Raw genomic sequence first — 17,864 nt, 5'->3', positions numbered from 1 at the left:
ATATTTTAAAACGCCTACAAAGCAACAATCGCTACATAACGATCCAAAAAGATCTGACACAGTTTAAACGTATAAAAATCTTAGCAATGGAATTTTATTAAATAAAAATACCAGCGTCAGATGAATGTCGGCCAAATTCACATTAGCTGGGAGAAGTTCGTGCTTAGGAAGTTAAAGTATGTATTAGCACAATGTACATCCGAACAGTACGTAAAGTTCTAACTTAGATTCCATTTATATAACTTAACCTAACGTCTTCAAATAACGAAAGACTTTTTGTATTGTTGAACATGTTTACGTACTGATTGAGTTTGGTACCATTGTTGATTAAGATATAGACAAATATTGGACAACATCACATACATTACTCTGATCCCAATGTAGCTAAAGAACTTGTGTTATGGAAAATCGGAAGTAACGACCACAGATATATGTATCTATTATTTAGGTAGATAGATGTATTGATGAATCATTTATTATTGAGCTGATATAATACTAAATACACAAAATATAGAATTTCAAATAGAAGTCTAGAGTTCAAAACTGCTAAAGCAGCTCTGACTTTTTCATAAGAGGATTTGGTCAACGTTGTAGCATTTCCAGGATCTCTTTTAGTTTTCATGGTATGTGATGTGGAAAATAAAACAACTTAAATATTATGTAAAGACAATACTTACATAGAACGTTGATGGTATGCGTGGCGACCACATTCTCGGTTAGTTGACCGTTGATACCGTGACATACCACGACTATCGATCTTCGATTAGGTTCAACTACCACCGTTATATTGGATGTGGTGATCCAACCACCTGCAAAACAGACAAATATAGATATAAAATTATCAAATTAATGTCCAAGTTTTAATAGAAATTCCATGGAAAAATACAAGAATATTGAATTACCTAGTAGTTAAAAAAATGGATCATAATTAGTGAACGCAACTTTAAATCAAACTTGAATCAATTGAGTTTTCAAATGATTAATTTTCCTTCATATTTCGTTTCATGACAAAACGCAAATCAATAGCTGTCAAATTTGTATTCAACAAACGCAATAGCTCGAAGAGCACGATCGAAGCTAAAATTGAAGATACAAGAAGTCCAAGTTACCTTCAGGAGATATAACGGTTCGGTTGCTAGCTTCTCGGTGATGTTTCCCCAGCACCAACCATTTGATGTCAGCTGCTGGATTTGAAGGTGCTGTGCTGCAGCTCAATGGTACAGGATCCCCAACACGAGCCTCTGATGGTCCAGATATTGTGACGTGGGATGGTGCGACTGTTGGAAAATATGATCATCATAATACTCTTACCATTTCAGAAGTTGATTATGACTAAATTAATAAATAAATCTTATAATCTATTAAAAGGGTACTTGTTAATAAAAGACGTATGGATTTAGACTCGAGTTCCATCACAGAACGCTAATTATTGCAAAGAACAGCATTGTAAATCTGTTTATTTGAAAAGAGCAACTATGCCAATTTTTTGTCGTTTCTTCTCGCTTGAGGCTGCTTTCCGAAACGGTGGTAGTATTTAGTTATCGACGGTTCAATATAGATTCATTGTGAAAGTGTGTGAGTTTACTTGAGTTAGGTACATTGATTTGATTTATTAAAACTTCAAGAGTTCCTTTATGATTATTATATGGACACTAGCTTCTCCTTTCAAGGTTGCTGCTCCAACCCGTGGTTTCACTGCTGTTGCTTGCTTTTAATCCTATAACCTTTTTAATAAATGGTTTATCCAACGCAAAAAGATTAACGACTCAAAATAGTCTTCAAATTTAAAACACTAAAGGAAAAATAATATATAAGTTCATTAATTTATTAAAAGTCTTTTGTTTAACAAGATCACGCTGAAGGGCAAATATTTTAATTTTAATATAATAAAGATTTTAAGAAGTAAATTCATTTTACACAATAATTACATAATTTATAATCATTTATTTATTCTCAAAAAAGATAAAAAAGTAGATTTATATAGATAGCTGAGTTTTTAATTTATTTGTCTTTTGAATATATACAATGCTATTTGTCTTTTTTAGGTTGTCATGTGTTAGGAAAAAAGTATGTCCTTTCTTGCAGTTCAAGTTTGCTTCAGACCGAATTACATCTAATTCAGTTCAGCGCTTTGGTCGTGAAAGATCGACAGACAGAGCTACTTTCCAATTTATAATATCAATATAGATTACTACGTGAAATCAACTAAAAATCCAATACAAAACACTAAAATTTCAGCCCGATTTAATCCCAAGATAAGAATTTCTCATTTCAAAGAAAGGATACACTTATATAAAATTTACCGTCTCAATGTCTTTCCAGTGGCACCAATTATTCACGAAACAGACCAACTGAGCAATTTGCGGGGCGTTTAAAAATTCAAATGGAACAAAAGGCAATTGTCGAAACGTTAAAATCAAATGCGAATAAACGTAATCACGGTGAAGTTCTTAAAAAATACCATTAGAATTGAGACGCGAATGAGAAATCGAAATTAAAAGTTCCAAGAGTGCTATTGGTTGGTTTGAAAAGTTGCCATTCTCATTGCCATTTCGGAAGACATATTGAAAAGTTAGACCGATAAATTCTGTTACGTTGGTAAGAATTTATTTTATATATACCATCAGTTTTACTTTACGTTCATGTAGTTCAAGGTCAAATATTTACTAATCATAGAACACATAGGAGGAGAGCCGAGATGGCCCAGTGGTTAGAACGCGTTCATCTTAATCCATGATTGCGAGTTCAAACCCAGGTAATGAAAACATCGTGAGGAAACCTTCATATGTCTAATTTCATAGAAATGCTGCCACATGTGTATTCCACCAACCTGCATTGGAACAGCGTAGTGGAATATGTTCCAAACCTTTTCCTCAAAGGGAGAGGAGGCCTTAGCCCAACGGTGGGAAATTTAAAGGCTGTTGTTGTTGCTTACCTTTTTTTATAAAAGACGCTACATCCCTAGCTGGATAAAGTTAGATATTAATCTAATGGCACTCTTATGTATATTACAGTAGGGGAAAATTTCCAATGGCATCAAATCCAAAGGATCAACGGAATCTTGATGGGCCTTAAAGTATCTTACAGGATGGCTAATGTTTAAAAGATAATTCTAACTTATAAGATATCTTACAACGACAAACAGTTTACCCAAAAGCTATCCCTAACACCTGACTTTAAAAATCTTTGAGAATTTTTCAACAATAAATTTCATGCTGGAGTTATATCTTGAAGTTGTTACTTCGCGAGACTTGAAGCCATTGTCACTTCGGGAAAGTTTGGTAAAGTGCTCCTTTACTCGAAATCGGTCATATATTTGCGAAGTTTAGTTTTGAAAAATAGGCGTTTTTTTTATGACCACGGAACATGATTAGGAAAGAAATGCCATCAATGTACCGGCTATCCTTTAATTGATATTATTGATAAGTTTCATTAGCATTCTGATAAATTTTCTGTCTCCATTGTATCTACATATAATATTGTATCCTTTTCTTGTCTATCTTTATCTCAATTTTGTCTTGTTTGGTATTATATGGATTTAGTACTGGCAAAAATAAATAAAATTTCCCATTGATGGACTAAGGCCACCTCTCTCTTTGAGGAAAAAGTTCGGAATATATTCCACCACGCTGTTCCAATGCGAGTTGGTGCCTTAATATATAGCAGAATTTTGTTGTTGTAATTAGGCACATGCAGGTTTCCTCACTATATTTTCCTTCACCACCTACCTGAAGTACATGTTAATTCAGTAGTGTTTGCCTGGGTTTGAATCCGCAGTCATCATTTAAGATAACTGCTGGACCATAACGGCTCTCTCATCATCCTCCATATTGATTATACTCGTAATTGAAATAGAAACTTTGACAGGGTAAATTTATATAAGTATTATTTAAGCATCAAATGGTTCATGGCATTTCCAAATACTCCGTTCTATATTCCAAGCACCCCCCAGTTAGAATCGCATAACCGATTTGAAAGGATTTGCTGTCTAAACATTGAAAGCGTGTTCCACTTCCATTTTAGTTGTATGCAATCAATATTCCGTTGAGTAATATCGATTTAGCGTCTTAGTTGGAGATCTTTTATCCGATTGCGTTTCGGGGAAGTAATGTAACATTACTTTTAATATGCTTCTGTAATATGACTATTCAAACGTGCTATGACTATAGTCTATATTCATTAAGCTTTGTTTTTTACTTAAATGTTATTTCACCACGATACACCAAGGTTAGTACATAAATGGGATGAATCATTACATAGTATAAAACGAAGTCGCTCATCATATCTGTCCCTATGTATGCTTAGATCTTTAAAATAACGAAACATATTTTGATGCGGATTTTTAAATAGATGGAGTGATTCGAGAGGAAAGTTTTTTTGTATATAATACATGAATATTGTAGTAAAGAAACACTGATAATCTGAGAAGTGTCTACTGTGATGTCATAGCTTTAAACCCGTGCAAAGCCGGGGCTGGTCGCTAGTAATATATATGAAATATATTTAATTTGGGTTTATGATTATAAACCTAGATTACATGACAGTATTAACATACTTCGCTGAGATTGAATCGCAATTCTTTGGTACATTCGCTTGTTTTTTTATGCTGATCAGTTACTTGATCTTCAACAATTTGGTTTACAAGAACAAATCAACGAGGAAAGAGTTAGATGTACCAAAAAGTTTGTAATCGATTTTCCTTTGAGTTTTGATAACATTTTCTGATTTATTTAAATGTAGCAGTTATATTTGCTATTAATGTAACTCTTTAATACGATAAAATTGGTTCATTTATAAGTATGCAGACATATCGTAATGTCAATAATATAAATCGAAAAGAACGATAGTAAAAAACACATTCACTATTTCATTCATCCATTCAAATGTTTAAGCATCAATCAAAATCATTTCTTTAATGTATAAGATGATTCAGAGAACCTTGAAGAGGTAAATCTTGTAAAAATAACTAAAAGTCGAGGCAATATCTAATCGACCTAACCCTTGAGGGTCGTGGATTCTTTTGACCTACAAAAAATATATTGTCCAGAAAAAAGTATTTCTTGATCGGATGGAATTTTTCCCGTTTACCTATGGGACTGGGAGTTTCTTTAATAAACAATAAGAAAGAGAAATACGGTTTGGAACAAGATGTAAGAGGTTTTTCGGTATATATTTTTTTTATAATCGAAATAATATTTCTGTGTCTATGATATGACACGCGTGTTATAAAGGCATGCGTGTGTTCTTTGAATTAGCGTGATTGTAACACGAGAATGTATATAGAGGAACACGCAACAAATTACACGTGTATCAAATACAGTATACATAAAAGATTATAGTAGTACACAACTTAGATATAGCATCGGCAAAATTCGTAAAACTAATCACATCCGAATTAAGTACGCTATCACAAATTTTCACTGTGAATATGATCTTTACATAAACGCAATAACTTGTAATATCATATGACCTAACATATTCGTCAATTTGACGCGTCTATTTATGGGCTTATGCGTACTTGCTTTCTCGTGTTGACTGACGCGACAGTCTATAGCGACGAACAGCGTTGATTGGCGCGATAGGGAGCTATTTCTATTGGTTGTATAAATCGTCAGTAATCGGTTTTATTGAATTTTCCGATGCTACATCTAAGTTGTGTCGTACTATAAGTGTGATAAATGTTTTTAACAGTCCAAAATTAATTTACTCAATATTTTTTATTGCTTTAAAATTCACCGTTACGTTAATAAACAAATTTTTCGTCATATTAGATCCAGATTGAAAGGACGATGACGTAATCAAAACATTTAAAGTGACGAAACTACTATGATGTGTCAAATAAAATTGGACTGCATGTGTATCAATAATAATCTATTCTACTGACTAACTCCACTGATGGACATCTGCAACAGGTGGCTGGGAGGTGTAGTAGACCTTTAAGAAATGAGTAGACTCCCATAATTCCCAAGTCATATCAGTTAGAAAAATCCGCCCACTTGTTCCACCAATGGCCAGAAATGCCTTCAAAATTGCGATGTTTTGGATTGCCGAATATCGAATGGTGTGGATGGAATTTGGAATTCTGACGCGATGTTCGATGGTGAAATTTAACGCCGATTTTTGTGCAAACAGTTCTTCTGAGAGCGTTTGAGGTAAATGATTTAATATTATCGTTTATGTATCAATTGTGATTGTTGATACGGTGTTCTGAGTATTGTTTACATGTAGGCTTGTGAAAGTCTCTGTGGGAACTTTTCATAAGTACTTTATAATGCTGTATTCTCACATGAATTGAACCAGTAATTACATCTACAGTACGTTCTACCTTTGAGGCTTTGTTTATATATCCTAGCTATGCCCACGACATTAACAAAAAAAATATTGTAGCCTAAGTTACTCCTTATTATATCAGTTATCTGCCAATGAAAGTCCCGTCAAAATCGGTCGAGCCGTTCCAAAGATTAGTCGGAACAAACAGACAGCCAGACAAAAATTGTTAAAAAATGTTATTTTGGTATACGTACCATGTATACATATATATGCATTGACTAAAGAGGGGCTATTTTAATATTACAAACAGATACACCAATTTTATTATATGTATAGATTAGACATATTATTAATACAGTAACCTCTAGCTATAATAAATTCAATTGAATACTCTAGAGTATATTTATTGTACCACAAGGTCGAATCAGAAAAAACTTCTCGACTACCCTCTATTTGACAAGGTTACACCGTCAAAGGATTTGTGAAAGGGAAACAGGGTGTATTCGTGTGTACGCTACGATTTCGTTACCCCTCGAAGGGTTTTCAATAGCTTTTAAAACGTTCTCGTCTGAGTAAACATTTGTTATATTTGTAAATTTAATAGCTGTCATAGTGAACCAGATATTAGGTTCTAGTTAGTCTATGGATACAGATTCTAGTTCTTTGTAAGAACCCTTGTACACGCCATTATATTGCACTCAGTTATATATTGGTGACAAGCCCGTCTGGGTACGAACCACCCACTTATCAGATATTCTACCGCCAAACAACAGTACTTGGTATTGTTGTGTTCCGGTTTGAAGGGTGAGTAAGCCAGTGTAACTACAGGTATAAGGGACATAACATCTTATTTCCCAAAGTTGGTGGCGCATTGGCGATGAAAGGAATGGCTCATGTTTCTTACAGTGGCGTTGTCTATGGGCGTGACCACTTACCAAGTGGCCCATATGCTCGTCCGCCAACCAATTGCATAAAAATAAAGTTATATATTCAGTAGTTACCTAGTCTCCCTTGAGCATGATCTCCGTTGTGGTTGAAATCAATTAAGCATATTAAGAAGATGATCCGATTTACTTAATTCAATTAAATTTTGACATCAAAGGATTTATTATTGACCATAATTAGAATAAATAAAACCAACAACAACAGCCTGTAAATTCTCCACTGCTGAGATAAGACCCTCCTTTTGAGAAGGTTTGGAACATATTACACCACGCTGTTCCAATGTAGGTTGGTGGAATACAAATGTGGCAGATTTTCTATGAAATAAGACAAATGCAGGTGTTTTCCTTCACCGCCAAGCACAAGATGAATTGTAAATTAAGCATTTAACATGAAATCGATTAGAACATATTATATGGGATTATGGATCATAAAAGAGGTTTTCTAAGGATATTTCTGTCGAATGAAATTATACAACTGATAAAACACTAATTCGCTGTGAAGCACCGTTGTGGAATAAGCTTAAAGGGAGGAGGCTTTTGACCAGCAGTGAGATATTTAAGGGCTGGTCTTAAAATATTAGTATACCCTTGAGTATATATTATAAGTATACTTCTTCAAATACTTAATAATTTTGATAATTTCTAAAGCAATATTTAAGTGGAAATTTAGATAAATTCCACTCAATCAGAAATCAGATCAGAAAATTAAATAAAATTTATTTTATACAAATAAACTAGGAAGCATTTTTGACTCCTTAGTATATAACTATCTTGAAATATTAGTCAATTTAAAACGTATAATAAAGATTTAATTATATTTCAGTAAGTTTGGAATTAAAAGGCATTTCTTGCTGATCTTGGGCTTATTTGGTTGTTACCTTCAAGATGAACTGGTTCAGATTTTCCTTGGTAAGGATCATATATTAATAGTCCAGAAATGTAAACTTTTAATTGGTGGTATGGGCTTTGTATCTTGGGGATAGGGTTTTGTGCAAATTCGTCTGGATTGGTACCACTCATCAGATATTATACCGCCAAACAAAAGTACTCAGAAAAAGAGATCAAACGACATAGGTACAAAGATTGGTGGCGTATTGGCAATATAAGGAATTAATATTTCTCGTCATTGTCGCCCATAGACATTGGTGACCACTTACTTGAACTTACTAAAATTGAGATATACTTACATAGAACTGTGAGATCTATTTCAGCCTTCAGTGTATTACTTATCATGATGTTTTTGGCTTCGCAAGAGTAGCGTGCTTTGTTATCAGACGCATCGGCCTTGAATGATAGCACGTTTTCCGACATCCTTCCGCTTGTTCTGAAACAATGATAAAAATAACAATTAAAATTTATTATTATTATTTAGTATTTTCTAAGTTTAATGTGTTCTTTATCATCTTATATATATATATATATATATATATATATCATCTACCAGTTTTTCTCTGGGAGGGATTTTTTTCTTTTCAATAGATTTAAATATTCTTTGTCTTTTTCTGTGCCCAACTTAACAAACAACGGCTTAACCTGTAAAATTGGTTGAATGCGTCTTAAATTAGACATTTTTTGTCTCATTTTTTCGAATGTCAAATCGCTTAGGATAGAAAGAGATAAAGAAGAGTTCAGCATTGGAATGTTAAAACATTATTCATTATTTCCTTATCTCTGTGTATATTTCACGCGCTAAAACGGACATCTGTATTCCAGTATGATAATGTTTCAGAACGCAATCATTCTAAATCACTTGAAAATCCATAAACGTGTTTCCCAAAAGCAAGTGAGTTACCAATTTTCCAAATTTCCGATATATTCCTCGGCGCCTCTGTATTCCATATTACTGGTATGTAGTTTATCTCTCGCTGGCGGTTTAACTCCTCGAAACATAACTGCGAAGTAATTAAGATTTCAAAGCAAAACCGGGATAAGTCTAACTTTTCAAACTTTCCTCGGAACGTTTTTCAGTTTTCAGCGGTTATCTACGACTTTCAGACCGTTTGTTTTGTACGGTTTATTTTAAAAGCTTTATAATTTAGTTTGAATTAAAATTAATTTAATTGTTAATTTTCTCATTTAATTTATGCATGAATTTTAAATTGATAGCTGTCTTAAGCCTTCGAAGTAAAATGGGTGTTATAAGTTTAGCATGTATGTATTTGGTTGGACTGTTTTTTTTTTCTTTGGAAGTCGACTTGATAGAGGGTGTTCGTGTTTTTGCTTAAAGTAAATCTGTTCAGCTATTCGAAGATCATCAGCTCTCTATAGTTCTTGAAGAGGTGTAAGCTATTTGTACTGGTGTCGGTGATCACATGGTCAATCTGATCTGATGCTGACCAACTTACATCAGAGGTGTCGTATTTGAGCTCAGTGAATTATGCCACCAACCCGCAATGGAACAGCGTGGAATATGTTCAGAAATCTTCTCCTCAAAGGGAGAAGAGGTCTTAGCCCAACAATGGGAAATTTACAGAGTATTATTGTTGTTTATTGTTGAATATATTTGGAGGATTTTGAGAAAAATTTGAACCAAGACCTTTAAATTATTTTTAACTTTTTTATGATCGTTTTGTATCAAGGCAAACACTTGTTACAAAGGAGATTTAGCAAAATAAGCGAAAAGTCAGCCGGATTGCATCGTATTGACAGATTTGAACATGGTCCAAGTTTTAGAGGAGGAACAAACAAAAAGAACTGCTTCTTTGCGGTATCTTCAAATATCTATCGGGATAAAGATAATTATATGTATATCTAGATGCGCTTTTAACTGAAAAAGGACAACATCAAGAATTGTTATATTGTATACAAGTTGTGCCTGTGGAACAAACCCGTATATTAACAAACGAAGGATTAATTAAAAAAGTAGCCTACCCACGGGAATCAAACTATCTCCTTACTAAATTTCATCAAAATCGGTTTAATGATTCAAGCGTAAGGTAACAGGAAAAGTTACTTAACATGTATTTATAGACTAGTTGGTTATCATGTCAGGCAAAAAAGTAGCCTTTGTTCAAGATAGATTTCAAAACAAATTTCATCAAAGTCGGTTCAGCGGTTTGGTCGTAAAAGAGCGACAGACAGACAGACTTACTTTCACATTATAATATTAATATAGATATAGGTTGTTGTACCAGTTGAGATGGCCCAGTGGTTAACTGCGTGCATCTTAGCAGTCAGGCAAGCATTACTACATATGTGTGCTTAATTTATATTTATAATTCATCTCGTGCTCAGCGGTGAAGGAAAACTAATTTAATCGACATTCTGCCACACGTGCATTCCACCAACCCACATTGGAACACCGTGGTGGAATATGTTCCAAACCCTCTCCTTAATGGAAGAGGAGGCCTCATCTCAGCAGTGGGAAATGTACAGGCTGTTACTTTACTTTACTTTATTATATACCTACTGGATCTCATAAATTATATTTATTCATAGTTAACCCGAAGCTTTCGTGAGGGTGAAAGTTTTAAATATTTATAGAAAAATAAAAAGCGTCAGCGAATATCTGACAAGTTTCAACACTTTGAGATAGTTACGGATTTTTTTTGACGTCGCAAACTACTCGTAAAAGTGGGATGAAAGGCGATTTGTAAATTACACCGAGTATTTACAGCTGAGCTGCTCAAGAGCACAAAGAGGTATGAAAAACGAATAGCGGCTTCTTTGATCAAAATTTTAACTGCGTTTTTTGGTAGTTTTATGTTTTAAAAAGTTTCGTCAGATTTATTTCTTTGGATGGCCTGCATTTAAAAATTTATTTTCGGATGAATTTTTTAGAACCTTTTTTTATATTTTACGTACGGTATTTATTAATATTTTTATTTGTTATACCATATTAGTACTTGTACTACTATTATGTATATTTAAATGGAGGTAAATCTATTTTTTTATGGAATAGGTTGGCTGTGGAGCATATGGGCCACCTGATGGTAAGTGGTCACCATCAGCCATAGACAACGACGCTGTAAGAAATATTAACTATTCCTTACATCGTCACTGCGCCACCAAACTTGCTATGCTATGTCCCTTATGCCTGTATTTACGCCGGCTAACTCACCCTTCAAACCGGAACACGACAATACTGCGTACTGTTGTTTAGCGGTAGAATATCTGATGAGTGGGTGGTACATACCCAGGCGGGTTGCAGAAAGCCCTACCACCAAGCTGTCTGTTAATGTTTGAACAAACCATTGAATGATGAAATTTCCGACGAAAATAAACTCTAAATAAATGAATGATGACTATTTTTATGACAGCCATCATCTCCAAGGAGAGCGAGGCTACGGTAGACTATTTGTTATAAATATAAAAGTAATTCTATCTGTTTGTCTGTTACTATTGTTACTCCTGAATTGATTTTGATGATGTCAAATATAAAACAAGCTTAATCCCCAAGAATATACTTTGGAAAATATTAGAAAAGCGATAATATTGCGGATAGTAGATTGTAGGCAAGTTCTTGAAATTCTCATCACAAAATGCACTACCTAAGGGACTTCCCTTGGGTAGTTCGCAGATCTGCTTACAAAATAAATAATAACATATCTGTGACGTATTCCGTTTTGTTATATGTATATTGAACAATGGAATCCGATACGACGTTTGAGCTTTATATTTAGCAAATATCGGAACATATAATCTCACATTGCATTGACAATACAGCATATACAGATGATATAGAGAAAGGGGACGACGAAAGAAACGATGGGTGCATTTGTGGATTGTGTGAAATATGATATGGCTGGAAAGAATGTTAGTCGTGTGATGATGTCATAATGAGAAGTATGGGAGAAGGGGGAGAAGATATGCTGCGCCGACCTCATATAAAATTGGAATAACAGCAAGATAATGATGATCGACAGCATAATGTTTTTCGGCGAGACAGCATTGTTATTGGAAAATTGTGGGTTCAAACTTTTCCAAGCTCATACGCTTAACTTAAGTTGTTGGTCTAGTGGCTACCTGCTACAGATACAAAGGCCCGGGCTTTGAAACCCAGGAACAGTAGAATGATTGAATGATGAAATGATTTTTTTAGGTATTTTAGAGACTAGGCATTTTTTTGCTTATTTGTGTTTAATTGAATAAAATCAAATTGATCAGTACGGAGTCAACAAACACGATTGACATTTATGATTGAAATAATTACAATATGACATGATTGAACGGAATATTTAAAAATAGAACAAAGCAACTAAAATAGAAAGCAGTGACTAATAAATTGGGCAAATAAATGCCTTTGTTAATATGATGTTTTATTACAGGAATCCAACCTTTAGTATGTGGGTATAAGGGCGTATTTAGGTTATTCAATTTATCAAAAGATACAAGATGAAACTGTAATTGCTCTAATGATTTTACCAATCACTGACTATTCACGTGAGTAATTATGTTCGGCGTAAATCACAAGTGGTTGCGTTGTAAGGTTTATAAGCGATTAAAGCTATATTAAAGCTATCCACAGCGATACTTTAGCGATCGGTCAGCGAATCAGTGGAACAAGTTGCAAGGGTCATGACATCATGTTAGCTCCTAAAGTTGGTGGAGTATTGGTGATGAAAGGAATGTCCGTATGTTTGATTACTAACCATCAGACAGGCCATTGGCCTGCCAACATATTTAAAAAAAAACAGTGGAATTGTAGGTAATTATTTAATATTATACTCTTGGTGATCATCAGGTAGGCAATTTGTATATCCTACCCATATTATAAAAGTTATGAATGTAATAACAAACAATTATATTTATATATCCTGTTTTAACAATTTTCATTGAACGTTAAACAATGCTATCATTTATAAAATCCTGTACAATATAATATGCTTTTATTATTTTTTTATATATAGCTACCAACAATATAACTGATACTCTCGGTAACTACATACCAAAACAAATGCTGTACTTTTAATTGAAACCACATAAAGGGTTATTTGAAACAATTTGGTATTTTTTTCAAGAATTAGACAAATATTTAGTAAATGCAAAGTTTCGCGGGAAACCTACTAGTCTTAATGAATCTTTCAAGCGATTATTTGCAATGAGAACTTAAAAACTCTTCTGAACATTATTTTTTTCTTTTACAATATTTAAAAGAATATGGGAAAAAGTATCTTGTTAGGATTCTCATTTCCGTAACACTAAAGGTTTTCTGATAAAATCTTCGCCCATTTACAGGGTTGAGTGATGGCCTTTATCACAGTATCAGTTGGGATATTATTAAGTCGAAGAATAAAGAAGGAAATATGTTAGGTTGATGTGTGATGGACACTTGGTTTTTCGCAAAAAGTCATTTAAAAAATGTCGACTTTCAGCTCGTACCGATTGCTTGGTATTATGCCCTTGGGTTTATGTAGTTGGAGTTTGATGTCCAGACTAAATTGGTGTCTGATTATGTGGTCATGTACAAAACAATCATCAGATATTCATCCAAACAGCAATACTGAGTATTATAGTGGTTCAGTTTCCTTCAGCTCAAGTACCAAGATTGCTGAAATATTGTCAAATTAATTAATGGATAATATTTCTGCAGCTCTGTCGATGGTAGCCGTACCATCAGATGACCTATTTTTATATTTTAAATATGTACAAATATTTACCCCGGAATGGTGGCAAGAATGCTAGTAGCATTTCCTCATTTAATAGAAATTCTGATCCTCTGGGCCAAAAACCAACCAGACTAGTCACCAGTGGAGGCAATAAGGTGTTGTGATTAGAATGAAGCTTTATGCACTACTTCAAGGGTTAAATGTTAAAACAGCAATAACATAATTCAATAATCCTTCAATAAAAAACGATATAAACAACTTACAGTAACTAATGCAAACCTATACCCCAGGAAAATATATTGTACATATAATGGAAATATTTAAAACCATATTTAGTAGTGGGATGCTGCCAAAATCCCATTTCACTAACGACTTATTTATAATACATCTCCGGGAGATTTTTATCTTCTTTATAAATACAATGGATTTGAATGATGGGAATATAATAGCGTCCGACTTCGATGATTGATAACGTAAACTCGTCTACAACGCATTTGAAACCGTTGAAACGAAAAATGTTGCCAGAAATACTGAGTTAACAGCTAAAAAGTTTAATTTATTTTTTACCCAAAAGTTGAAGGGTTGATAAACAAAAATGTTGCTGTATTTTTTTATGTAATCTGTCAGTTTGGTTACCACTGCTTATAGAAATGGCGCTTATAGAAATTTACCAATCGCCAATGTGTAGTACATTGGGAACTAAGATGTTATGTCCCTTTGCTCTAAGCTTACTAATCATAAGACTTGGCGGCAGAATATCTGATGAGTGGGCGGTACTTAGCCAGACAACTTTACACAAAGTCATTATCACAAAGTAATTTATATATCTTTTTTTTCTAAATTAATAGTATCAGTAAAAATTATGTGTGTATGTAAGCTTCCGTACGTTGATCAGGAAAAAAGAGGTTCGGATTTATCTGAGTAAAGTAAGCAGACCTCTCAATCAATTTGAAGACAAAATAGTCTAATGGAAAAGAAACATTTTATATATTCTTAAATTGAATACCAAACAATTTTCGCATTAATTGCACTGGTTTTAACTTTGTAGTTAATTATAAAAAAAGCAAGTAACGTTCCAACATAACATTTTCACAGCATATGGATATAAAAATATTTTTAATAAATAAAGTTAAACCCACAAGCTCATTAGACTTGATCAACTCAAACAAATAAAGACGTATGCACACGAACAAGTCCATCCCGCTAGTGTAAACGTGGACTAATAAAGGCGAGAGTAAAATATACGAACGCGCGCAACGTATGCACCCTATGTGTGGTGTAAGGAATAATAATGAGGAGGAAGAGGATCAGTTATTCCCTCCAAATGTCCTCTGTGAACTAGGAGTTTATTTTAAGAGTAGTGCAGTGGCTAAATACCGTCTAATTGCAGGTAGGTTTCCTCACGATGTTTTGTCGATTATAGGACTAATTGAGCGATTGACAACAAGATCCTTTGATGATTTGGAGTCTCCTTACTCGCTTAAGATTAATAGCTATAAATACCAGGCTATCTTGATATATCTTTTAAAACATTTAATATATTATAGGAAACGCTTCCGCCTATGACTCGCGACGTCATTATAAATTTCTCTCTAAATTTTCTGAGGCGTTATTTATTACTTAATCTCGACTTCCAGAGAATGTTTTTAAGAGTAAACCGTCTGTGATAAAGCTTTGAGCCGTGTCTCCATTCTCGAGGATATTAGGATCGGCTGAATGTGTTCCAAATGTCTTTAAATTGTATATTTTTATGACTTAGTTTACTTATTTGAAGCCATTTTGTGCAATATTTTATACGGAACCAAAGAATCGATGCGTTTATTGCTTCACGACTCACTGCAAGTTGACAAACGAGGTTTCGTTTTGTGTTTACTGACATTATGACGTCATATTGAATCAAAGATGGCTGACCAACATTGCAACTGTTAGTATATTTTTTTAAATTTACTCCAATCCATTTGACCATGAAATAAACCTCCAATTTTCTGAATATTTATACTTGTTAGAAGTGAAGGGTAATATATAAAGTACTGGTAGTTGACTTGTTAGTAAATTTAAATTTAAAACAGTTGTTAAGATAATATCAAACAGACTAAAAGTACTAACAAATCTCTTACACATTTTAAATTCATCTTTACAATCATCAAGATTTATGGTCCGACTTCAAAACTTGGCGTGCCTGATAAAACTTGCTGTATGAAATATTAGTTGGCCAAGCTTGGTTGGATATTTTTTTAACTATTTCTTTTCATTAATCTCCTTCACTGTTACAAATAATTTTGGACATATGCTCCGAAGAATTTGTTAGAATTTGCTGTGAAAGTCCAGCGGAATAATGTGTTTCTAACCACTAAGTAATATATGGGATATTACTTAGTGTTTCATAGAAAACACAAGTCAGATCATATTCTTCTACATCTGTTATCCTGATTAAATGGTTAGCAAAATATACTTTATTCAAGTAGACTTTTCCACCATTTTATTGGGTAGCTTGGTTTTGGTTCAGAATGAAGATTCTATAAAGAAGAACTTACTTACTCTTTTTTAAGATTTCAAATCTGAAAATTTATGGCAAAAAATACAATTAATTTTCTTAATCTTGCATGAAAATCAACAATTGCTGGTCACGCCTTTTTATTGTTTATATAATCTTATGTTGAAAAATGCTTTATTTATTCATCTTGATTTAACAAACAATTTGAATTTATAATTATAATAAAAATCTGGGTAAAGATAATTTCTCAAATTATTTTTAAATATGTTATTTTATTATTTACTCACGATATTTTCGGGACATGACAAATGATCATCGTTAAAAAGTCGTGACATCAAAAATGGAGTCTCCGGGATAACTTGTCACCATGTATTTACCATTTCTTTGTTCAACCAAGCCAAACGAAGAATTTTATTATGTGGTAAAAATCGTCAAAATTGAGAAGATATCCCATCATTAAACTATTATTATTGCTGAGATATCTTCTCAATTCTGATGATGTTTACCAAATAATAAAACTCTTTTCGTAGAAGATATCTAACTCCAAACGAAGTAACAGAACAGCTAGTACATTTCAAGAATGAGCTCAATGAAGATGGAGGCAAATTGAGAGTTGAAGTACAAAAATCCAGCGTAGAAGAATTCTTGAAAACAATCCCGCCATTAAACTTCCACTGGCGTCGCTTTTTCGAGTAATTTCGTCCAAGTGTAGTCTTACAAAGAAAAACGTTTTCGACGCCCTGTATTCTATTACTATTGCGGTTTAAGTTATTAAATCGTCGCGTTTATTTATTTTATTGTATCACATGACGTTTTTCATTTTCTCGGTCACAGAGTTCGCCATAAGTGCCATAACGTTATTACTGCTATGATTATAAAGCTGAACATTTATGAGGTCTTTGTGTTGGTTTTTTTTTTTCGAATCTGTGGTTCGTTCGTATCGATAAGAAACTTTTTGTCGTTGGATTTTTTTCCAGAATTGTCAGAAAATTTATGGAATAGAAGTAAGTTTGTTTACGATTGCATTATATAGTATAAAACAAAGTCCCTTGCCGCAGTACGTCTCTACGTATGCTTATATTTTTAAAATTACGAAAAGGATTTTGATGCGGTTTTTTTAGTAGATAGAGTGATTCGAGAGGAAGGTTTTGTATGTAATACATGAACAATATGGTACAGAAACATTGATGATAGATGCCGTACATAAACGAATTCTGTAGTACATTTAGTATCAGTAATACACCCATGCGAAGCTGGATTGGGTTACTAGTGAATTATAAACAGAAATAAAACACGTAGTTTCTACTAAAATTTAACTCATAATCTTGAATTATACGCATACCATTTGATCCATAGTATTCGACTAAACATATGGTTTCTATAATAACGCTGATGAATATTCCCATTGGACACAAGACTATATATGTTTTGAATTCTCAAAATTCGATAACAATTAGTTTATGAGGGCTTTTGGGAAAGATTAATAATGGAAGATTGGCGTTATTGTTGGAATATGACGTCGAATAAACCAAACTCCCTGGAGTTGTTCCATGAATTAAGTTGCGTAGTTTATTTTGATTATTATCAAATATACTAGACTTCATATGG

The 17,864-nt window shown here is 33.4% G+C and overlaps 1 protein-coding gene across 1 annotated transcript in view; it reads right to left on the bottom strand.

Annotated features, from left to right (window-relative positions):
- The window catches only part of LOC124540851 (nephrin), a 265,139-nt gene that overhangs the window by 47,375 nt on the left and 199,900 nt on the right, over positions 1-17,864 (bottom strand). Inside the window, exons 9-11 of the mRNA XM_047118615.1 lie at positions 8,402-8,538; positions 1,110-1,277; positions 678-809 (exon numbers count right to left, since the gene is read on the bottom strand). Of these exons, the coding sequence (XP_046974571.1) occupies positions 678-809; positions 1,110-1,277; positions 8,402-8,538 (437 nt within the window). The remainder of the gene's footprint in view (positions 1-677; positions 810-1,109; positions 1,278-8,401; positions 8,539-17,864) is intronic.

Source organism: Vanessa cardui, chromosome 26, assembly GCF_905220365.1.
Source record: "Vanessa cardui chromosome 26, ilVanCard2.1, whole genome shotgun sequence".
Lineage (NCBI taxonomy): Eukaryota > Metazoa > Arthropoda > Insecta > Lepidoptera > Nymphalidae > Vanessa > Vanessa cardui.
The sequence above is the reverse complement of the archived record's forward strand: the minus strand, read 5'-3'. Positions and strand labels throughout refer to the sequence as shown.